The 23203-nt window shown below is 48.5% G+C and overlaps 2 protein-coding genes across 6 annotated transcripts in view; one reads left to right on the forward strand and one right to left on the reverse strand.

Moving 5' to 3' along the window:
- The window catches only part of LOC110321568 (cytochrome b ascorbate-dependent protein 3), a 12488-nt gene extending 4902 nt beyond the window's left edge, over window positions 1–7586 (forward strand). For all 3 annotated transcript variants that reach the window (XM_021197892.2, XM_029538314.1, XM_029538317.1), the window contains exons 4-8: window positions 846–1044; window positions 3589–3797; window positions 4597–4751; window positions 5553–5709; window positions 6232–7586. In XM_021197892.2, coding sequence (XP_021053551.1) covers window positions 855–1044; window positions 3589–3797; window positions 4597–4751; window positions 5553–5709; window positions 6232–6255 — 735 coding nt within the window. In that variant the 5' untranslated portion in view covers window positions 846–854 and the 3' untranslated portion in view covers window positions 6256–7586. The remainder of the gene's footprint in view (window positions 1–845; window positions 1045–3588; window positions 3798–4596; window positions 4752–5552; window positions 5710–6231) is intronic.
- A 2689-nt stretch (window positions 7587–10275) lies between these two features.
- Window positions 10276–23192, reverse strand: Tkfc (triokinase and FMN cyclase). Of its 3 annotated transcripts, XM_029538306.1 has the most exons (19): window positions 22982–23166; window positions 22713–22827; window positions 21945–22047; window positions 18587–18776; window positions 17324–17434; window positions 17005–17186; window positions 15621–15699; window positions 15234–15323; window positions 14631–14665; window positions 14471–14555; window positions 14286–14375; window positions 13335–13451; window positions 12795–12914; window positions 12523–12660; window positions 11759–11865; window positions 11553–11656; window positions 11398–11431; window positions 11206–11295; window positions 10276–10852 (listed from the first exon to the last, which is right to left on the reverse strand). In XM_029538306.1, the coding sequence occupies exons 3-19, from the start codon at window positions 21945–21947 to the stop codon at window positions 10691–10693; spliced, it is 1737 nt and encodes a 578-aa protein (XP_029394166.1). In that variant the 5' UTR covers window positions 21948–22047; window positions 22713–22827; window positions 22982–23166; the 3' UTR covers window positions 10276–10690. The 3 variants fall into 3 exon arrangements, with proteins under 3 accessions (XP_029394166.1, XP_029394172.1, XP_021053520.1); XM_029538312.1 differs by lacking the exons at window positions 22713–22827; window positions 22982–23166 and adding an exon at window positions 23174–23192; XM_021197861.2 differs by lacking the exon at window positions 22982–23166 and having other exon boundaries at window positions 22713–22974.
- Window positions 23193–23203: the final 11 nt, after the last annotated feature.

Below are 23203 nucleotides of genomic sequence, written 5' to 3' on the forward strand. Positions count from 1 at the left end.
AAAAAAAAAAAAAAAAAAAAAAAAAAAAAAAATCAAATATTCCCAAATCCAAAACCCTTTGCCGTTTACAGCTAACTCTTCCACACCCAACCATTTAAAAAATTTTATGTGTATGGCTAGGTAGTGGTGGCATACACCTTTAATCCCAGCATTCAGGAGGCAGAGCATCTCTGAGTTCGAGGCCAGCCTGGTCTACAGAGTGAGTTCCAGGACAGCCAGGGCTACACAGAGAAATCTTGTCTCAAAAAACAAAACAGGGCAACAACAAAAAAATGCTCTTGGGGGGAGGGTATAGGGGTCATTCGGGATAGCATTTGAAATGTAAATGAAGAAAATATCTAATAAAATAATTTTTAAAAAGATAAGCAAAAAAAAAAAAATGCTCTTAACTGCTGAGCTGCCTCTTCGGCCCCTGTGCCCAGTCATTTTGTTCAAGGCATTCCCAGCCTAGAACATGTTTACTCCATTAGATTATGGGTTTGCTGCTTATGTTGGAATTTGTGGTCTAAGCGGTTAGGGTTTTAATATTTGTCCCTTAACTGGGTTGGGTGTGGCAGTCATTTTTACCTTCTGGTTCTGTGTGGGGAGGCTAATCAGTACCAAGGCTGTGAGTCCAGGCCCTTGTCGCCTCACCAGAGTGCTGTTCTTGGCTTGTCCCCTGCCAGGTGCAGGGGTGGGGCCTGCCTCATTGTGAGCTTACCTCAGCATTGAGGCCATCTGGGGACAGGGGAACCGAAGCAAAAGATCCCATACCACAGGCAGAAAGGGAGGTCAGTGTTACTTCCTTTAGCTGCTATGTGGGTGTGCCATGGTCAGCCAGGACATGTGATTCCTGCTTCTTCTAGGAGTTCTTGATGAGAATGGCTTCAGGATGGTTTTACCTGTCCTGCATGGTGCTGGGATCCCTGGGATCGATGTGCATCCTCTTCACTACCTATTGGATGCAGTACTGGCGCGGTGGCTTTGCCTGGGATGGTACTGTGCACATGTTTAACTGGCACCCAGTGCTCATGGTTTCCGGCATGGTGGTGCTCTATGGAGCTGGTGAGTAGTAAGTTCCCAGTGTGGGAGGCCTGCTGTGGCCCAGGCCTGCGCTTGGCAGTGCTCACCCCTCTCCAAGAGGGTTGAGTTTGAGGCTACCATGGCAGGGTGAATTGGGTTGTCCCTGGGACCAGGTATCATTTGGCAGAAGAAGTGGAAAGAGTAGGGACAGCTTCACAGATACTCTGAGACAGGGTCAGCAAAACTTTGTGTAAAGGACTAGAGCATAATTTTTTCGAGCTTTGTAATGGTATTATTGTAATCTGTATTACAGCTACTCAGCCCTGCTTCTATATTATTTATTATTGGTATGGTGGTGATGGTAGTGGGTAGTGGTGGTGGTGGTGGTGGTGGTGGTGTGTGTGTGTGTGTGTGTTTGAGAGACAGAGGGGGGAGGGAGAATGAGAACTTGGGCATCATATCATGGGAGCAGCCATGGAAAGTATGTAAAATGCATGACTATGTCTCAGTGAAGTTTTATTCAGGGAATTAGGCAACAGGCTAGATACGGCCTAGCACTAGAAAAAGAAATTGAAGCCTCTTGTGTTGCAGTTGGGTCATCTTTGCATGCATCTTTGCATCTTTGCTGCATGCATCTAAATGAGGATGGAAATGAGCAGCCAAAAGCCGCTCACTGTGTGCTTCACACATCAATCCCTCTGACTCTTGACTGTTTTCTTATGATATATATGATATATGCATATGCACATGCACATGGGTATAAACATGTAACTCTACCGGTTGGCCTTGAACTCACAGAAATCCACCTGTCTCTGCTTCCCAAGTGCTTGGGTTAAAGGCATGTACTACTATGCTCTGTCCTAAATTCTTTGCTATGTTATTTATTATTGGTGCGGTGGTGATGTGTGTGTGCGTGTACGTGTGTGTGTTTGTGCATGGGCACAGGTGTGCCATAGCATGCATGTGGAAATCAGAGGACAACTTTTAAGAGTCAGTTCTTTCTTTTAACTGGGGGTTCCAGGGATCAAACTGAAGTTATTTGACTTATGTGGCAAGTGCTTTTACCTGCTGAGCTATCTTGTGAACCCCACTTTGTTTTTTGAGACAGGGTCTCTTCACAAGGGACATCCTCAGCTTTCATCCCTGGGTTCTTAGCCAACCTTGGCTGGATGGATTCATTGTGATGAGACCTGGAGAGACCGTGCTCATCAGCCCACAAAGCTGCATTCAGGATCGAGCCAGGGCAGTTCAGGGAACTTTCGGGATAGCATTTGAAACGTAAATGAAGAAAATATCTAATAAAAAAAAAAAACTCCTCCCATTTTTAACAGGGGCCCTTCTTGCCACTGTTCTTGGCCAACTGCCACCTGCAAATAACAGGAGGTGGCAGGCACTGAGCAGGCTTAGCTAGGGGTTCTGTTGCTGTAATAAAACAACATGACTGACAACTTGGGGAAGAAAGGATTTATTTCAGTTTACACTTGTAGTTCATCATTAAAGAGAAGTTGGCAGGAACTGAATCAGAAGCTGTGGAGGAAGGTGGCTTACTGGGTTGCTCCTCAAGGCTTCTTTAGCTTCCCTCCCTCCCTCCTTCCCTCCCGCTCTCCCTCCCTCCCTCCTCCTCTCTCTCCCTCTTTTCTTTCATTCTTTTATTTTCTTTCCTTTTCATCTTTTTTTTTCCAATTTTTTATTAGGTATTTTCTTCATTTACATTTCAAATGCTATCCCGAAAGTCCCCAATTCCCTCCCCTCGCCCTGCTCCCCTACCCACCCACTCCCACTTCTTGGCCCTGGTGCTCCCCTGTATTGGGACATAAAAAGTTTGCAAGACCAAGGGGCCTCTCTTCCCATTGATGGCCGACTCAGCCATCTTCTGCTACATATGCAGCTAGGGACACAAGCTCTGGGGGTACTGGTTAGTTCATATTGTTGTTCCTCCTGTAGGGTTGCAGACCCCTTCAGCTCCTTGGGGTCTCTAGCTCCTCCATTGGGGGCCCTGTGTTCCATCCAATAGATGACTATGCCTTTTCATCTTTTTAACCGTTGTTTTCGAGTCTATGGCTGTTTTGCTTGCATGTATGTCTCTGTACCATGTGTATCCCGTGCCTTTGGAGACCAGGAGAGGGTGTGGGATCCCCCTGGTACTGGAGTTACAGGTGGCTGTGAGCCATTGTGTGGATTGAACTCAAGTTCTCTGGCAGAGCAACTAGCATTGTTAACCACTGATCCGTCTCTCTAGCCCTGCTCTCTTATACCATCTAGGACCACCAGTCCAAGGATGATGTTACCTAAAGTGAGCTTGGCCCTCCCATATTAATCATTGATCAAGAAACTGCCCTACAGCCTTGTCTGTAGGCAATCTGACAAGGAGGGTTTTCAACTGGGTTCTTCTTCTCAGATAACTAGTTTATATTGAGTTGACAAGAAGTCAGGACAGGGATCAATGTACTGGCCCTTACTTCTTCCTGTTAAGAGGCTATGTAGGAAAAAAAACCAAAAAAAACAAACAAAAAAAGAGGTTATGTAGGGTCCCATTGGGGGAGTGTAAGGTGCTGTGGCTAAGTCCTGGGACTGTTCTCTCTGCAGCCTCACTGGTGTACCGCCTGCCTTCATCGTGGGTGGGGCCCAAGCTGCCCTGGAAAGTTCTCCATGCAGCACTGCACCTGCTGGCCTTCACCTGCACTGTGGTGGGGCTGGTTGCCGTCTTTCGGTTCCACAACCATTCGAGAATCGCACATCTCTACTCCCTGCACAGCTGGCTGGGTATCACCACTGTAGTCCTCTTTGCCTGCCAGGTAGGTGTCCTCTGAGTCCCTGGGGGTCTTTGCACTTTGGGCATGGCTTCTCTAGCTTTAGCTCCCAGTATTCTCTCTGCCCCTTGCCTGGAGACTCAGCTATTTAAGTCCTGTGAGAGTTGGAGTCCGACTTTTATCTTGTTTCTTTTTTAAACATCTTTTTAAAAAAAAGATTTATTCATTTATTATATGTGAGTACACTGTAGCTGTCTTTAAACACTCCAGAAGAGGGCATCAGATTTCGTTACGGATGGTTGTGAGCCACCATGTGGTTGTGAGCTACCATGTGGTTGCTGAGATTTGAACTCAGGACCTTCGGAAGAGCAGTCTGTGCTCTTAACTGCTGAGCCATCTCACCAGCCCCTTTTATCTTGTTTCCTATACCTGTCACACTGTTCGTCTGTCCTCCTGACTTCGACTCTCACATGTCATCTGACTCCAGTGCAGCCTCTTTTCTGCTTTTTCCACTCTTCCCTCTTCTAAAGATTAATTTCAGTATTGCAGTGCCAGTCCTGTACTTGAATTGTTTATGGGCTAGGACTGGTCAGAAACCAAGGCTAACAAGGATGGCTAAGTTTTCTGAGTGTTTGCTACAAGCTCTTCACCCATTTGTTGCTTGTGTAATAGAAATAGGCAGACCACAGTAATGTGTGGTGTGTGGGCAGGGCTGTGTATGGTGGGAATATTTGAGTTGAAAAAGAGGGGCACTAGGACAGTGACCAGCAGGAGGCACTATAGGTGAAGGGGCACAATTGTTGTTACCCTGTAGCTCCATGGACTTCTTCCCTTGTGTTCACAGTGGTTCCTGGGCTTTGCTGTCTTTCTCCTGCCCTGGGCATCCCAGTGGCTGCGAAGTTTCCTGAAACCTGTGCATGTATTCTTCGGAGCCTGCATCCTTTCCCTGTCCATCACATCTGTTATTTCGGGCATCAATGAGAAGCTTTTCTTTGTTTTGTAAGTTTCAAGGAGCCTCTAACACTAAGGTATATGGGAGGGAGTAGTGGCTTCAGGAACTACATCCTGTAATCGCAAGATAGCCAATGGAGGGTTTGAGTCCAATTCTTGATCTGGAAGGTAACAGAATTAACTGGTCTTTAGGTTGAAATTAATAAACTGGCAATGCTTACCAAACACCAAGTGATACAGCACCTTTGGTTTGTCAGAAACTGCTCAAAGCACCTCACCTTTAATCCTCTTAAGCACTCTACAACATCTGGTGCTGTTAGCATGAGAGAATGTAATAAGCTAGGCATAGTGGCTGCCTGCCTTTAATCGTAACAGTATGGGCAGGCAGGTCTCTGAGGTCAAGGCTAGCTTCCTCTACATAGTGAGTTCCAAGCCTGGCAGGGCTACATATTGAGACTTTGTCAAAAATACTGAGGCACAGAGTAACTTATGTAACAACACAGAGCCAGTAAATGGCAGAAGTAGAAACAGAGTTAGGCTTCTGCTTCCAGAGCCTGTATGTCTCGCCACTGTGTCCTGGGTTTTGAGGCAGTTTGGTAGAGTGAATAGCAAACAAGTCAGCCCTGGGGCTTGGAGCTTGGCTGTCCTCTGTACTAGTTATGTAAGGATGGGCAGGTTCATTTCACTAGGAGCCTCATTTTTCCCAAGGGTAAAACATTACACAGTTCTTACCTGTTGTTATGATAGTGACTTGGTATGTTAATTCCAGGTTGTAGGAGTCTAGTCTCTTGCTAGGCAAAAAGAGGAAAAAAAATCTTCTAAATGCCCATATTGTTTTATTATTTCCAGGAAAAATTCCACCAAGCCCTACTCCAGCCTGCCTGGTGAGGCTGTCTTTGCCAACAGCACAGGGCTCTTGGTGGTGGCTTTTGGCTTGCTGGTTCTCTATGTTCTTCTGGCTTCATCATGGAAGCGTCCAGATCCAGGAGCTCTGACTGATAGGCAGGTATGGCTGCTGTCTTCCATTCTAGGTGGGGTAAGGCCAGGTGTAGAGAAGGACCCAAGAAGGACTTGCACCTTGCTAAGAAGATTGGCCCTGTAGCCAGGTAGGAAGCCAAGCAGTTTGAAGGTGCAGATTGAGTAGTCAATGGGGACTCTGGTGTCAGAGCAGCCAAACCCGGGAGTGACTTCCCAAGGTCCCTGTGAGATGACATGTGGAAGGGCTTGAGCCTGGTGAGGTTCTGCCAGCTCTGTGGCAAGAATAGTGGGACAAGAGCTTAGTAATACAGCAAGTGTTTAAAGCAGGTCTTGCCTGTTCTTGGCAACTGAGGCATCTGGCAGATGTGGGAAGATATGCTATGGACCAGTCTCAGGAACCTTGGGGCTTCCCTGAAAGATCTGGTGGCTTGGCTGGGTTCACCCTGCAGGTTGAGGGTCTGTCTGAGCAGCTCGGGCCTGGTGTGCCTCCTGAAGCTCAGGTTCTTTTGAGGTCATGTCTTTAACCCCTGTGCATCTTCCTTCTTTCCAGCCCCTGTTGCATGACAGGGAATGAAGCGGGCAGGGGCTCCTGGGAACGGTCAGCGATGCGGTCTCTGCTCCCACAGAAGCTCTGCTGTACTGGGGCTCCTGGCTGGTTTCAGCAACAGACTTCTCTTGGGCCAGAGACCAACCTTGCTACTCCGGTTGCAGGCTCTTGCTGTCCAGCCACTAGCTGTTCCTCTGCTTTTCTTGTGACTTTGGCTTGTTGCCATTTTTTTCTGGTCCTCCATTTGCACAAGGACCTTCTTGCTTTGGTCACACATGTCTCTTCTGCTGGCTGCAGATTTTGGGCTGCTTTCCTTACCAGTCCTAGGGATGTGGTAGAAGCCAAAGCTGGGGTTCAAATGCAGTCTACACGTGTAAATAGTCTGCTCTCTGTGGGAGCATTTGTCTCAGTTAGGTATGCTTCCTCCCCCTCTGCTCTGTCCTGGATGTGTATTTGGGTGGGCAGTTGCATTGAGGGGAAACTCATGGGACAGTGGCAGCTGGAGAAGCCTTTGCCGAAAAGTCAGGTGCCTGATACTCTGCTCTTTCCCCTTTGATGTGCTGTATTGTGTGGATTGTGACCATGTGATTCCCCCTCTTCTAGTTGCTGCTCCAGCTGCTTCCTGGATCCCGCCCTTTCCCTGTGACTTACATGCCTGTTCCCCTCAGGTAGCACCACGAGCCCTGTTAAACAGTTCTCCCAAGAACAGATGTCCTGTCCCTAGAGTCCCAGTGATATGTCAGAGGTTTCTTTGGCCTTCCTTTCTGTCCCTTTGTGGGTATGGGCTTTCCTGCCTCCTCTAGTTATGCTCTCCCCTGACAGGGCCCCAGCCCACTATGAAATTGAAACCAGCATTATGAAGCAATTTGCTGGGCAGAGTTCTGGGAGCCATTCACTGCTGCTGCCTTCAGAGATGTTCCTTCTTGAGTAGTGGGTGCTTCTGTTCCCCCCAAAGGTCACTTAGCTACCCTCCATGCTATACCAGAATGTGAGCTTTGCTCTTCTGAATAGAAACTGGGTAGAGAGGGAGGAGTCTTGCCCAACTCCTTTGTGTTAGCCTGCAGCACTTCATGCCTTCATAGACAAGCCCTGCCAGGTCCCTCAGCAGGCAGGTAGGAAGAGTTGGGTTCCTGAGCTCTCTGCAGATAGTGGCCAGGCTGCCAGAAGCTGGGAGGAGGGCTGGCATGGATTGGCTGACTAAATGAAGCCTGAACACATTGGGATGATTCTTGGCACCCACATGATCATCTTCCTGGTTCACTCATGAGTGGGTATTTACTTCATGAATCTTATTTTTATTAAATGTTTTTAAACATCAGAGGTCTCTTTTGTTCAGACTGTTTTTTAAAAATAATTTTAGGGGGCTGGTGAGATGGTTCAGTGGGTAAGAGCACCTGAGTGCTCTTCCGAAGGTCCGGAGTTCAAATCCCAGCAACCACATGGTGGCTCATAACCATCGGTAAGAAGATCTGACACCCTCTTCTGGAGTGTCTGAAGACAGCTACAGTGTACTTACATATAATAAATAAATCGTTAAAAAAACAATTTTAGGGGTTGGAGAGAGGGCTCAATGATGAAGAGTACTGACTGTTCTTCCAGAGGTCCTGAGTTCAATTCCTAGCAACCACATGGTGGCTCACAACTATTTGTAATGGGATCTGATGCTCTCTTCTACATTCATACTTTAAATAAATCTTTTAAAAAATCATTTTAGTCAAAACACTTATTTCTCATACTTTTAGAGGCTAGATGTCAAAGCTCAAGGAAACAACAACATGTGTATCTGGTAAGGGCCATTTCCCCTGCGGTCATTTTACTGTGGCTTCACATGGTACAGAGTAAAAGTTGCTCCCAGACCCTTATGATGACTACATCCCATTTAGAAGGGTCTGGTCCCACTATCACCCCTAATCACTTAACAAAGGTCTTACCTCTTTTTTGTTATTTTTGAGACAGGGTCTCACTATGGAGCTGGAACTTGCTATGTAGACCAGGCTGGCCTCGAACTTAGAGATCTGCCTGTCCTCTGCTGCCAGATTGTTCAGACTAAAGGTGTGAGCTACCAGGATGGCCTCAAGGTCCTACCCCTTAATTCCATCACATTAGGGATAAAGTTTCATGAATAGGAGTTCTGTTGGAACACAGAAACATTCATTGCTGACACTGCATTGTGGTTAAATCAGAGTTTTGACAATTTACAAAGGCCTCAGGACAGGTTTGACCATTCCAGAAGCAGAGAGGGCCAACCAGAAATCCATAATTATGTTCCTGGAATTGCATGCTATTTAAATCTGTGTTGGTGTCCTTCATCATGAATGGCTGTAGGATATGTCTTTCATTAGGAAAGGAGTGTTCTCTGCTTTGAAGTCTGGAAAACAAGACTCCAAAAGGAGTGGAGTGGGGCAGGCAAGTAGAGTTAGCTATGTCACTCTGCTGGGGGTCAGAGTTGGGATCCACAGGTTAGTGTGGACACCAGCCTTTCCCTTTGCTGGGCACATGTATCTATCTGTGCATACTGACACCCAGTTTTGTTGCCAGGGATTTTTTTTTTTTTTTTGGATATTTTCTTTACATTTCAAATGTTATCCCCTTTCCTGGTTGCCAGGGAGTTTTGATGGAACAGATTAAGAAGGGACTCTAGGCCCAGAGGCCAAGGAATGCCAGTGTCTAATCTGAATATCACAGATGGGGTCCCTTACTTAGTCTGACCTAAGTGAGTATGCCCGACACTAATGCTAACCCTGTCCTGGTGACAGCACTACAACACTAGACTGCTTAGGAGTCCTCTCCTCAGCTGAATCTCTATATCCCTGAGATGTTTACCATTCTCGTCTGTTTAAGATTTATTTTATTATGTATGAGTACACTGTCACGTCTTCAGCAGATTCCATTACAGATGGTTGTGAGTGAGCCACTATGTGATTGCTGGGAATTGAACTCAGGACCTCTGAGCCATCTCTCCAGCCCCTGAGATGTTTACTTTTTTTTTTTTTTTTTTTTTAAGATTTATTTATTTATTTATATCTCATTACAGATGGTTGTGAGCTACCACATGGTTGCTGGGATTTGAACTCAGGACATCTGGAAGAGCAGTCAGTGCTCTTAGATGTTTACCATTCTGAAAACCAAAATCTCACTTTGTGTGTAAGCATATTCATGCCACAGCACATGTGGAAGCAACTTTATCTCCTGACACCTAAGAGGGATCTGGTGATCAAATTCAAGTTGTTAGGCCTTTAGGCTAACCAGTGAGCTGTCTTGCTGTCTTGAGATGGGTATTATTCAGTTTTACAGATCTTTACTAGCCAAATATGGGCATGAGTTGCCATAGCTGACTTAAAACAGATCCCAACTTCATGTCATGGATAGGACCTGCTAGTGCCCTGAATCACACCCTACACTGAGTATGTCCTGCCTGGTATGAGTTATGTGTATTGTGTCTCCACCTGGCACCAGTCATCTGCCTTTCAGCCAGTCAGGGCATAGGCAATAATTGTTCTAGAGAGACCTTGGAACGGACACAACTGCAGCTTCTGAGCTGTACCAGAGCCTCAAAACACAGTAAGTCCATGTCTTCTGGGGACCCAATGCCCATGTAATTTCTGAAGACTCTCTCCGTTATTGATCTGCTGCAGAGAAAAGGCTCTTTGCCACTCTGCTGTACACTGGCATGCTGTGTGCTGGGGAAGGAAAGGGGAGCCTGGGGAAGCAGCCCCCAGGGAGGCAGCCCAGCTGAGTAGAACTGGTATGGAACACAGGTGATGAACTGCCTGCCAAGAGATGGGTCATGGGTATTGTAACCAGGGACAAAGTCATATGGCTTCAATGGATTTTATTAGCTTTCCTCCATATACTGATTGTGTATAGGAGGCCTTCCAGAGGAAGAGGCCTGGAATCTTTTTTTGTTTTGTTTTGTTTTTGTTTTTTGTTTTGTTTTGTTTTGTTTTGTTTTCGAGACAGGGTTTCTTTTGTTTTGTTTTGTTTTGTTTTGTTTTCGAGACAGGGTTTCTCTGTGTAGCCCTGGCTATCCTGGAATTTACTCTGTAGACCAGGCTGGCCTCAAACTCAGAAATCCGCCTGCCTCTGCCTCCCAAGTGCACCACCACTGCCCGGCTGAGGCCTGGAATCTTTAAATGAAATGGGTATACCCAGTTAGAGGCTGTGATGTACTCAGAAAAAGCCAAATTACTGACATCCAGAGCTGGTTAGGGTAGGGTGGACAAGATCTGAGGGACTCCTCATCCTGAGGAGGAACAGAACAGTGCTGCCCGGACATGTGACCCACCCAGCCAGATACAATCTTCATGGAACAGTTCTGAAGGTGTGGTAAAGGATGTCCTGCTCCATGCAGTGGATGGGTGTTAGGGGGAAGGAGGGAAGGAGGGAGGGAGGTAGGGAGGGAGGTAGGTGACCCTCTGAAGGCAAGAGGAAGTAACAAACGAGCTGAGGAAGAGAAAAGCAGTCATGCTCCCTGTGTCTGCAAGACCTCCAGGATGGCACGGAAGATGGCAGCAGCTGCGACTGCTCCAGGGTCCGGCTGATCTAGTTGTGCAGAGCTGATATAACTAGCTCTCCCAGCACCAGCTTCCATATTCTTGGTGGCCTCGGCTGCAGCTTCAGCACTCTGAGGAACAGTGGAAGTTGGCTCCAGAACATGATACTTGGCCCCCTGGGCCCTGAAATCTAAGCCTGGATCCTTTGTCCCATTCTGCCAGCAATCTCTGTACCATCACCCAGTGGAAAGGTCACCTCTTATCTGCTTCTAGCAAGGAAAGGGGCCCATATTTGCTGAGCCTCAGCCCAAGTACTAGGCTAGACTCAATTTATCTTCCTAGCAACTTAAATACTTTCTGAGATAGGCGCTCACCCCTGTTTTATAGAGGTGGAATGACAGTGAAAAGAGGCCATTAACTTGCTTAAGCCCACCTAGAGATTGGAGCTTAGTGGCTTCTTGATTGTCCACCTGAGTGTCCTCACCTTGACTGCTTTAGTCAGGACTGGGAGGAGACTGGCCCCTGGGCTCTTCCAGGCATGGAACTCCTGTGCTGCTGCCCACAGAGAATCCAGCTGGACAAAGTCAGAGAAAGGGGAGTTAAGACGCCCTGACATGGAGGGTAGCTTTAGGGCTTGCAGGCTCAAAGGCGGAAGGGGAACACCCTGAGTACATACCATTGTCCTGTCTCCTGGTGCAGCCTTTCCATACCTGACAGAAGGAGCAAGGTGGTTACTTTAGGTGTAAGGACAGGGTCTAGCTGGGAGCAGAACCATCTATTAGCCACCTCCCCAGCATACCCCTGGTTTTAAGACATGGGGTGCTGGCTCACTTCTGCATGGCCTCTAGGCCGGCGTCCATGGCAGCAGACCAGGTTGGGAGGTCAGTCTTGGCCTTGAGAGGCTGGGCAGCTGCAGTCAGGAACAGGCCATAGAGCTGGGGAGGATCAAAATGCTGATTACATGGAGCTGGCCGGCACCCAGCCAAGCCTGCATCCCTCCCCATCAGTCTGTCCCTTCAGGATCTGCTTCTACTCACCGCCCCGGATGAGCCTCCCATCCTCTCCAGCAGCAGGACAGACAGTTTGGAGAGTACCTGGGCAGGGTTGTTCAGAGATGGGCCTTCCTTTAGCCAGCCCTGAATGGCTGCAAGTAGAGACAGGCGGCCTTTCAGAGGTGCTAGCCCCTTCCCTTTTTCTCCCTAGTCTTTGCTAGTGTTTTCCTGATTGCTCTTATTTCCTGAAAAATGTGTTTTCTGCCTGCTTGCTTGTTTCTCTTCGCTTTCCTATCACCTTAAGTTGGTCGGGAAATCCTTATGAGCCATCATTGCCTGGCTTCATTCACTTTTTGACCATGGGGATGAGACAGGAGTGCTGCTTGGCTTTAAGTAGGTGCTGACTTTTATCATGACATGGTTTCTCTGTGTAGCCCTGGCTGTCCTAGAACTCAAGTCTGTAGACCAGGCTGTCCTCGAACTCAGAGATCCACCAGCCTTTGCCTCCCAAGTGATGGGATTAAAGTTGTGTGCCACCACTGCCCAGCTGAATACATCTTTTCTTGGACAGCTAGACAAACAGGGATTTTTGGTGGTGTGGGCATCTGAGTGCACAAAGGGTAGCAGAATGGAGTTTCTTTCTTGAAAACAAGGTGAGGGGTGTGCCAAGGTGTGGCAAATGGCCTCACTTGGTGAAGGGAAGCAGCAACTCCATGAAAGCTCCTAAATGTTCTTGAAATTGTTAAATGGAATGTCCAAATCTAAGAGCTAGTGTGCCATATTGGCCCAAGTGTCCCAAAGAGGCCAACCTTTGGCAGCACGGCTATGGGTGGAACCACAGTCCCCATCACCAGCAGCCCTGTCCAAGGCATTCAGGTGCTCCTCCAGTCCGATGAGGGTGGTGCATATCCGATCCAGCACAAGTGCCATCTGCTTTGATGTTACACCTAAAAAGGGAGGACAGTATGCTGAACATTGCCAGTGTAGGAAGTATGGGTGCCAAGGTTTCTGTCCACCACACGCAAGGCAGAGTTTTGACCACCAAGGATGATTTCCCCTCCTCATCAGCAGGACCCAGTACCTCCTGCTGCAGTGGCTTCAGGGGCTTCTGGAGGCTCTGTGGGAGCTGCCCGAATCCGCTTCCTCCCAGTCACAGAGACCTTGGCCATGTGAGGCCAGGCTTTTGCAGTAGTTTCAGCATCTAGAGGCAGCCACATAACTTTTTCAGACAAGATCAAGTGGGGCCTAGACTCTGCACCTGGCCCTGAAGACTGGTTCCCTAAGCTGTTTACAAGAAGTGGGTCCAAACTGATAAGGATATACTAAGTGTGTACTACACACTGAGGTGGAGGTGTGCCCTGGAGAGAGGGTAAGGCAGATGTCAGGAAGACACTAACACCAACTTTCCAGAGTTGGGTGAGAGAGAGCTGAAGGCTGAAAAACCAGAAAAGGCCTCTTCATAGGTCTAGAGCCCAGACTGTCACCATCAGCCCTAATGTAGTCTGTAGGATGGAACCTGTGGATGGAGACTGTCACCATCAGCCCTAATGTGGTCTCTAGGTTGGAACCTGTGGATGGATGAGGACTCTGTCTAGCAATGCTCCCAGGGTCCAGCTCTCACCTATTAGCTTCAGCACGGGTTCATCCACAAGCATCAAAGTCAGAGAAACACCAGGCATCTCTAGTGCGGACATGAAGGTACCCACCAGGGCACGGGCGACCTTCACCCCACGGCCCTCTGCAGTGCCAAGCAAAGAAGCTTGTGAGTGGGGAAGGGAACTACCCAGAGCATCTTAAAAAGAAACCAAACAGCAAAACAAGGACCTAGAAGGTTAAAGTCTTTGATGATTAGGGAAATGGCCTGATTTCCTTAGAGCATCCGTCAGTGACAGCCCATTCCTTGGATACATCTCCCTTGAGGGGCTGATGAGCTATAGCTGTTGTTTACTGAGTTCTTAGAAGGTGCCTGGTGTCTTACCTATACTTAATCTCATTTAATTCTCATAAGGCAGGTGTTGCTATTCTTACTTCCAGACTGGGGAACCTCATCTGTTAAGTGGCAAAAGTGACAATTTATTTATTTATTTATTTATTTATTTATTTATTTTTTTATTTAAAAGGTTTATTTATTATGTATATGTAAGTACACTGTAGCTGTCTTCAGACACACCAGTACAGGGCATCAGATGTCATTACGGATGGTTGTGAGCCATCATGTGGTTGCTGGGATTTGAACTCAGAACCTTCGGAAGAACAATCAGTGCTCTTAACCACTGAGCCATCTCTCCAGCCCAAAAGTGACAATTTAATTCGAGCTTGTGTGACCGACTACTCAGCTGATGTTCTGGGCCATGACAGGACGCTGCCTCAGCTGCTTTTCTTATCCTAGTTTCAAACCAGGTTCAAAGGGTTAAGGGAGTTGGACATGGAGACAACGGTGAGAGGATATTTCTGAGCCTAACACCAGTCTGGTCTATGTAGTAAGCTCAGGCCAGCTAGGTCTACATAATGAAACATTGTTTCAAAGAAAAAAAACCAAAGGGCTAAAGGTCCTCTTGTAGGGTAGGCTCACCCAGCAAGCGTATGGCAGCATCAGCTATGATGCCCAGTTCCAGGAAAGACAGGCCACCCAGATTGTTGACTATCAGCACCACTGAAGAGCCTGTTAATAGATGTGACACCCTCAGTCCCACCTTTGGTGGCTTCTGTGAAAGGGGGCAAGAAAGGCTTGGAGAGTGGGATCAACAGGCTGCTCACCTGACTGTACAGGCACATGGGATATATTGGAGGTGTTTGTCATGTGGTCAAGCATAAGAGTGACAATCTGATCAACAGGTGCCATCTGTCAGAGGAAGCAGTGGTGAGCATGTCTGGGAGTCCTTGGGGCTAGGCTCAGTTGACCAGGGAGTCTCTTTACCTTTATCCGACGAACACCAGCTTCCCCATGGATCCCTATGGAGAGATGTGGTCATTACTGGCTGGCTCACAGCCTGCTAATGATCTTTCCATCCTTTTATCAATGGCACATAGTGTCAACACTAGACTAGGCACAATGTGTATGAACAGTGGGTAGAAAAGGGGTAATGAGACAGGGCAGCAGATGGCATGGCAGTAGAGCCAGCTGAGAAGTCACAGAAGCTGGGGGACACTAATACCTACTGTGTTAGAAATACATGGGAAGAAGTGGGACATGTCAGTCACAGAAAAGGTGTCCTTTGGACCAAAGGGGTCCTGTGCATTGGGGTTGGAGCAGGAGAACGAGGAATTATATGGGTGAAAGTGAGACAGGAGGAACATGGCTCTCTCTGTGTCCAGAGCCTGGGCACAGATGGCAAACTAGATAAAGTCAGGCAGGATAAAGTCTAGCATATGCCTCAGGTGTACCCCTGTGAGTCTAGAGACCACCTGAGGGGCATCAAATAAGCAGGGAGGACTAGCTAGACAACTGCAAGACCTCAGAGGCAGGCAAAACTCAAGGCGAAGAACAGTCACAGCAGGGGCATGGTGGCTGCAGGCTTACCCAGGCCTAGCTCTATTTCATCAGCTGCAAGCTCAAAGGTGTGTGTGGCGCCAGGGACACTGCAGGACGACAAGCTCACCCCCAGGGTACCTAGGAAAAATAAAGCATAAAGGAGATGGTGGCTCTGTTGTTGGTTGCAGGTGGCAGGGTGGCAGTAGCAATGCCAAGGGTGCCCTGGCCATGGGCATCTTCTCTAAGCAGGCCGCTCAACTCTTCATCTTAGGAAGAAAGTCTAAACTCGGGTACCCAAGGCTGCCAGGCTCTCTCCAGAGGACCTTCCCCTAGCCTCCAGGGAAAAACTTGGAAAGGCTCCTGGTGCAGCTGGTAGAAGCCTGCTCTAAGTCCCCATGTCTGCTGCAATCCTCCCATCCCTGGGCTGGCACTCACCCATGGTCTTGGCGATCTCGCTCACCCTCCTTGTGATCTCCTCCAGCCCCATACCTTCCTCAGCCAGAGCACCTGCCACCTGTAGCCACCAGGGAGGGGGGAATGGTGGATGGAGGAGCCACTGGATCAGTGGGAACACAAGAGGCTGGGAAGAACTTTCTTGTTGGGAGAATCTCAGGGTTTCTACACTAAACCTGGTCCATCACATTTAAGGTAGAAGAATGCCCCCTCCTTATTCACAACATAACTGCTTAGAGGAATCTTCAAGAATTTCTGATTGGGAATGGGTGTGTGACTCTATGGTAGAAGGCTTGCCTAGCATGCATAAAACCCATTTCCACTAAAACCACACACACTCACACACACACACTCACACACACACACACGCACACACACACAGTCATTTGTTCTCTCCCTGTTCTCCTTCCCTCTAGTCTAGTAGAGCTGGGATGGACTTTTGAGAGAGAAATGGGCCTAGAGAAGGGGTTATGTGTTCAGTGTCACAGAGCCCACTGCTGATCATTTTCCTGATCCGCAGAGCTTTCTCCCATAGCTCAATTTACTCTCATTCCATTCATTTATCCATCCTGTTACTCCGTTATTATTCACCAAGAATCTACTGAGCTGCAAAGGAAAAAGGATGACTGAATTAAAGTCCTGCTTTCAAGGAACTCAGAGTCTGAGGAAGAGAAGCCAAGACACAAACTGAGAGTGACTACAAGGTGGTACAGGTATCAGGAGTAGCTCAGGGTACTGAGGCCATCAGGCAGAGCACCACGTGGAGCACCATCAGCCTCTACAGAATGTCAGGGGTGAGCCAGGCCATGGAAGGCTAGCCAAAGAAAGGATTGTTCAGGGGCACAGATGTGACATACATAAAGCCACAGAGACAAGCTCCAGTCCAAAGGTACAGGGAGGGATCTGATGTTTACAGAGCATTAGGAGAAGATAAAGATGCTGTGCAGTGAAGCCAGGAGTTAGTGAGGTGGGACAGGAGTGTGGTGGTGGTGGAGTGACTGGAGAGGTGGCTCAGCAGTTAAAAGCACTTGCTGCTCTTGTACAGGATCCAGGTTTGGTTTAGTACCCACATGGCAGCTCACAACTGTCTCTAACTCCTGTTCCCAGGATCCTACACCCTCTTCTGGCCTCCATTGGAACTGGAGTGTAAAGGTAGTTAGGTCAGGCTATGAGGACCTGTCCTGCCCTGGAGGAAGCACTAGGAAGGGGCAAGTGACTACATACCCCCACATGGAGGGGAGGGAAGAAAACCGGTTAAGGTGAATGCCTGAATTTTAGGGTTAATGACTGTAGTAATGATAGAGACTGTGTGGGTCAGGGAAAAGAAATAGCTGGTGACTCAGTGTCCCAAGGTGGGGAGGCTAACCTTGTGGATAAGTACTGTGCCACACAGGCCACGCCGGCCTGCCTTCTTCAGGACGGTGAAGGCGCTGTCATCCTCAACTATCACCATCTCCACAGAGATGCCCTCGGCCTTGGCCCGCTCCATGGCAAGTCCAAAGTTAAGCCGATCCCCAGTGTAGTTCTTCACAATGAGGAGGGTGCCCGCTGTAGGAACAGTAGCATGCTGTCAGTGAGCCCCCACAGAGCCCACCAGAACAGAGCCTGCCCACACAGAGTCCGCCCACACAGAGTCCGCCTGCACAGAGCCCGCCGCAGCACTCCCTCCTACGTGCAAGCCTGACCTGTGCCTGCCTGGGCCACAGCTCTCACGGCTGCAAGGATGCTGCCCACAGGAGGAGAGGCAAACACAGATCCTGCGATGACACCTGTTAGCATTCCTTTCCCGATAAAACCTGGAGAAGGAGAAATAAAGATGCCGGGTAGAATGTAGGTCTGCTATTCTCGGGGCTTTCCACATACCTGAGATCCATGTTTAGGTAAGCCCTACCATGTGCTTGTGCTATGGCTAACCCCTCCACAGGAATCATCTTGAAGGATCTTCCCCTGACCTCCCACCCTGAAGAACTCTGTTTATTACCACCATTTTCTGTTCTTCCTCCTGTTCTTCTTTTGCATAAAGCTTTTGAAAAAAGATTTGTTTTATTATATTTGAGTGTTTTTGCAAGTGTGTATATATGTACCATGGTACCACCTGTGTGCCTCGTGTCTGTGGAGGTGAGAGGAGGCAGTGGTTCCCCTGAAACTGGAGTTACAGATGGTTGTGAGCTGCTATGTAGGTGCTGGGAACTGAACCCAGGTCTTCTGCAAGAACAAGTACTTTTAAGTGCTGAGTCATCTCTCCTGCTCCTCACTGTTTATTCTAGTGTCTGTTATAACCCATAAGGCTCTCTGAACTGCTCTTATTCACATCTGTCTTCCCAGAGTGGGGCATAAAAGCTTTCTACAGGGGAGGAGCTTGTCTGATTCACATGTGTGCCCTGTACAGGGCCAAGTATACCGTGGGCTCACTAGGAGGTGCTGAATGAATAAACAGAATACTGGGGGATGGACAGGAGAAGTGAACTGACATAAAGTCCGAGGCCTGCTGTAGGAGCTCCTAACGGAAGATCGCATCTTTGCATCAAACAGGAAACCAGTTAGGGTGGGTCAGCCGTGGGAAAAGGCATGATAGGGTTGCAGAAGAGGGGTCCTAATTTGTGCTTGTAGGGTCAAGAAAGTTTCATGGAGGTGTTGGGTCAGCCGGACTGGAAAAACAGGCCAGGAAGACTTTTGAAATCACTAACTCTCACACCCGAGGCTGTGAAAGCCTGGGGGGGTGGGGGTCATCTGGCTCAACCCTGCATTTCTAGAGCTGTAGGAATCCAGGTGCAGAGACAGGCTGTGACTAGGTATGGAGTGGCTGGGGCTGTGGGAGGATGGAGACTGGGCCCATTGCTAACTCTGGCCCCAGCACTGATTGTCTACCTCACACTAGCCCCGAGGACCTCCCAGGATCCCTACTCTGCTCTGGACAGCACCCCTTACAATGACCATAAGATACTCACCGGCATGGGCAGGCTCATGGCCTGAGCCTCCACCTGATAGAAGTGCTACCCGGCCCTTGAGGGTGTCCAGGTCAGAACGTAGGGCCACACGGTGCCCTTGCAGGAGCTGCAAGTCAGGGTTCGAGGCCACCAATCCAGCAAGGGCATCATCAGCACACCCTTCCACAGAATTCACCATCTTCTTGGAGCTCTGTGGAGGAAGAGCAAGAAACAAAAGGTTCAGAGTGTGGTCAGCAGAGACCCCCATCTTGCCTGCCCAGCAACATTATGGTACCAAATCTCCCCAGGGGTTTCTTGCTAGGGGAAAGGAATTACAGAAGCCACCTAGGAATTCTAAGGACACAGTGGTGCCTTGAGGTATGTCATTACCAGGTGCAGGTGTCTGTGACTTCTCAACTTTCAATGTTTTAGTCAGTGTTTATTTAACTAATAGGCCTTTATACCAGGATTTCTATGTATCCTGCAAAACAGTTTCAATGTGAAGCAAATGGGGGAGTTGGTGCCCTCATTAGAAAAAAAAATAATGAAATTGGGCCCCGTCTGTTTCTGTTAGAGGAGGTGGGTTTTAGATTGAGGCTCCTATGATGGGGAGAGTCTGGGCAGGCTCCACACCCACCCTGTTGGTACCACAACTGGTTTTCATGGGCTAGAGCTAGACCACTCATACAGAGTGGCAGGATCCAGTGCTAGGCCCTTCATAGCAACACAGATATCATTCTTACATGCTATGTGAGAGGGACATACATGTGTGTAGAAGCACAGAAGAAAAGGGCCTCAGTCTCCTGAAGGGGCCTGGGAAGTCTTTATGAAGAACAAGTAAGAGACATAGGCATTGGGAGGGGGTGGGGGGTATTCTGAGCAGAAGGAAGCATAAGCCAAGGTATGGGTACAGAATAGAATAGTGCTCCTGGAAGCATCAGAGTGACATAGTGTCACAAGCAACATGGCTGACAGGAAGAGGTAGACAGGGGCCTTACAAGCCACAGGAAGAATCTCGTTCAAAGGAATTGTTAGGGTCAAAGCCTCAGCTCTAGGAGCCTAATAACTATTCTCAGCTACATGTTCTCAACAGGCCAGTTAAAGAAACAACAGTAAAAAGCAGAGAAAGGAGATTTATCAATTTACTTATTTACTTTATGTTTTATAATAATTTATCAGATTGTTTATTATTTATCAGTTTATCAATATGTTCTCATTGGGAAGAGGAACAAATAAAGAGGTCCAGGGTTACTCCCCCATGTCCGAAGCCATCTTCGGGGCACTGATACGAGGTTTAGGTTTAAATAGAGAGGTATGTATAACCTAGTAGTTCTAGCTGGGTATGGTAGCACAGACCTTAGGAGATGGAGGCTGGGGGGTCTGGAGTTCAAGGTTAGCATCAGCTACACAGAAAGTTGGAGGCCATCCTGAGCTACAGGCGACCTATGTGTCTCAAACTGAACATAAAAACTGAAACAAGCCAGGTTGTGGTGGTGTATGTCTTTAATTCCAGAACTCAGGAGGCAGCAACCAAACCAAACCAACCAAAACCAAACAAATATAGAAAATAAAACACTGAGACAAATAAAAAGCCTAGTCAGTCGGGGCCAAGGTGTGGTTCTGCCTGACACTGACTGACTCATCCCCCTCTTGCAGGCGGCTGAAACATTGTCAGAGATGTGAAATCTCTTCCTGGCCGCTTCTCCTGGCTAGTGTCAGAGCCTCTGTCTTTCCCTCCCCCAGCTTGAGATTCCTGGGAAAATTCCAATTTCTTGCAGGCATTGTTTCAGCAGCCTGATAGCTAATGGGAAGGGATGAAATTTCTCTTTAGAATGTCTGCATTTTGTCAGGGCAGTTACACTGTGAGCTATGGGCCTCCTTGGGAGAGAGGATGTGCAAAGGCTGACCTAAGAAGCCTGGAGAATACCTCTGGGTTCTGCTGAGTCTTTACAGCGCGTGCCGTATGAGAGGAGCTATGGTATCAGACACCATGCCTGAACTCAGGGATCAAACATCTGGGGCTCAATTCTTCCTCTGAGAAACAGTGATTTACTAGAGCTTATACCAGTGTTATGGGAACAGCTCACTAAAAAGGTGCTATAGTCCCTTTTGTGAACAGGCTTTGAAAAGCTGGAGCTAGCTAAATAACTGTTCCAGGCTGGGATGCAGTTGGCAGCCTTTGTCCTCAGGAGGCAGGAAGAGTGAGCCTCAAAGTGGATCCAGAGGAGACTGCTGGCGCCACCTAGTGGTCGCAGTTGACCCAGGTCTCCACAAAACACACTTCCTGCCTCTTTTCTGAGCCTTTATGCAAAACGAAGCTGTGATGTCTTCCTTCCAGGAATTAACAAGAGCCTTCATTTAACAAGGTCCAAGGCCATAACACTTGCTTAAGGATGATGAGAGTAGCCTAGGTCAACAGACAACAGGCAGAATAAAATGAGCTCCATTTCTTATGCACTAAGAGCCAGACCCATTTCTAAGTACTTATGATCATGTCTAATTTAATTTCCCCAATAACCCTTCGGAGGTAAGATTAGTACAAACAACAGAAAACTAAAGCACAACAAATGACTGTGCACAAAGTCACATAACCAACCAGTGCCTAGACCCTCCAGGTTCATCCCAGCCACATGCTGTTTTCCCAAGTGGCTGAAGCCACAGGCCAGGGTGGAGAAAGAGGGCTTACTGAGTCTCCCTCCAAGAGATTCCCAATCATTCCTGCCCCAGAGCCATGCCTGGAACACCAGGGAAGGGGAAGGCAAGAAAGGGGAGGTACTATGTGAGGCCACTAGGATGTTAGTCTGATCAACACTGCGCGGCCATGTACTAACAGGTCTTAGTCTGCCATACTGCAGATGGGTGTGGGGAGAGGAGAGGCCCGGAGAAGTGAAGCCTTTGGCATAGTAGTAACACAGTGATGGGCATGAGGCTGAAATCGAGCCCAGATCTGTTCAAGATCAGGTTTAAAGCAAACCCCGGGGACACTGAGAGCCTCCCCCACTGCAGTTCCCTGCTCTGGGAGCAGCCCACACATGCCTAGGCTGAGGAACAAGGGCCAGATCATTCTTCCCGGTTCCCCCCTTGACTAGCAAAGTGACTTATCACACAGCAAGTTAACTTCTTGTTCTGATCTAAATGCATGCCTGAGATCCTAGCCATAGGAGTTTTAGGGTGCCTCAGGTCAACCTCAGACCTGGCTTGGCCCAGGGCCCTGCCCACAGGAAAGGGAACAGGGTTATTAAGCTGGAGATACAAAATGAAACTCTTGTCTTCTGAACCCCAAGAGGGAGCATCGTCTCAGATGGGGACTGGAGAGTCCGGGTGTTCAGAGTGGGGCTCCCCATGGTCGTCCCTCTATTGTGGCTCCCACAGGACTCACCATGGTGGGAAAGTTCTGAAACAAGCTGAGCTCACACTTCTCTGAGATGCCGCTGGGTGGACGGTCGTGACTGCCACCAGGTCTGAAGTAGAGGCAACAGCACCTGCAGGAGTGGGAAGGACTTGAGTTGCTGAAGGTATGGGCAACCGATTGGCAATGTCATGCCTCCCGTGCCGTGCCCGTGCCTTAAGAATTAGGGAGCTGCCTCAGACTTTGATCCAAGTCCAAACTCTAGTTCGTGGGCTAGGAATGGAGAGGAGCATGGGGGCTGACCAAAGTTCACACCCACACTTGGCCAGAAGGCAGAGTTTGGAATCATGTCCAGCTTAAAGCTGGGAAGGAGAAAATGGACAAAGACCTTTACCTTTCTGGCTGGCCACGCTAGTAGTGAGTCAGCTCTGTGATCCTATTTTACTTCTGGAATACAGACTGAAAGCTCTAGTGAGTTGTCTAAGATTGTGTTGCTGAGAGTCAGGACTTGAGCCCATGTGTAGTCTTGCTACAAAGACTAATGTTTCCCTAGTCAATCAGAGTCCGGCCGAGGCCCCAGCTGGGTAGGTATAGATCATTTTCAGTTCCACCTGGTTCACACCTAGCTCCACCGATCCCTGCCTCATTTGTTAAATAGGGAGTTAGCTCTCCTCCGGCATCCTGGAGATGCTTCAGGCCTCGGCTTCTGCTGATCTTTGCCTCCTTTGGGGTTGGGGATATGGAGGCTGTCTGAGGAAGCCTGGGACCTGGATCTGCAGGGTTGATTGCACTAGTCACCTGGGTGTTTGAGGCTCTTCCTGTGAAATTCCAGCGTGGTGTTTGAGCTTTGAATTTGTATCGCAGTAGGGGCACTAATAGTGCTAGCAAGTAATTTAGTTGAGTCCTTTCGTTTCTGGAGAAATTAAAAGAGGTGAGCAATGAGACCCCCAGGTGATGTGTGAGGCTGGGATGATTGTCAGTTGAGGGCATTCGAGGGATCAGGAGGAGCTCGAAGAATTAAGCAAAGAAAAGCACGATTCTACTCTGGGATGTGCACAAATGGTCACCTCTCGCCAATCTAGTCCTCCGCAGTCCTTCCTGTGTTAAAAGAGGGAAAACCCCGAAGACGCCTGGAGCTATGGAGGAGGGAAGGAGGCAGAATCTGAGGAAGGGAAAGGGCGATAATCCGGGCAGGGAAGCAAGCAGACAGCCACTTAGGGCGTAGTAGACCAAAGAGGAGGCCGGTTGTGTCTGCGTACCGGTACTCTCGCTCTCATCCGGGTACTGCG

The sequence above is a fragment of the Mus pahari genome, chromosome 1, assembly GCF_900095145.1.
Source record: "Mus pahari chromosome 1, PAHARI_EIJ_v1.1, whole genome shotgun sequence".
In the NCBI taxonomy this organism is placed as follows: domain Eukaryota; kingdom Metazoa; phylum Chordata; class Mammalia; order Rodentia; family Muridae; genus Mus; species Mus pahari.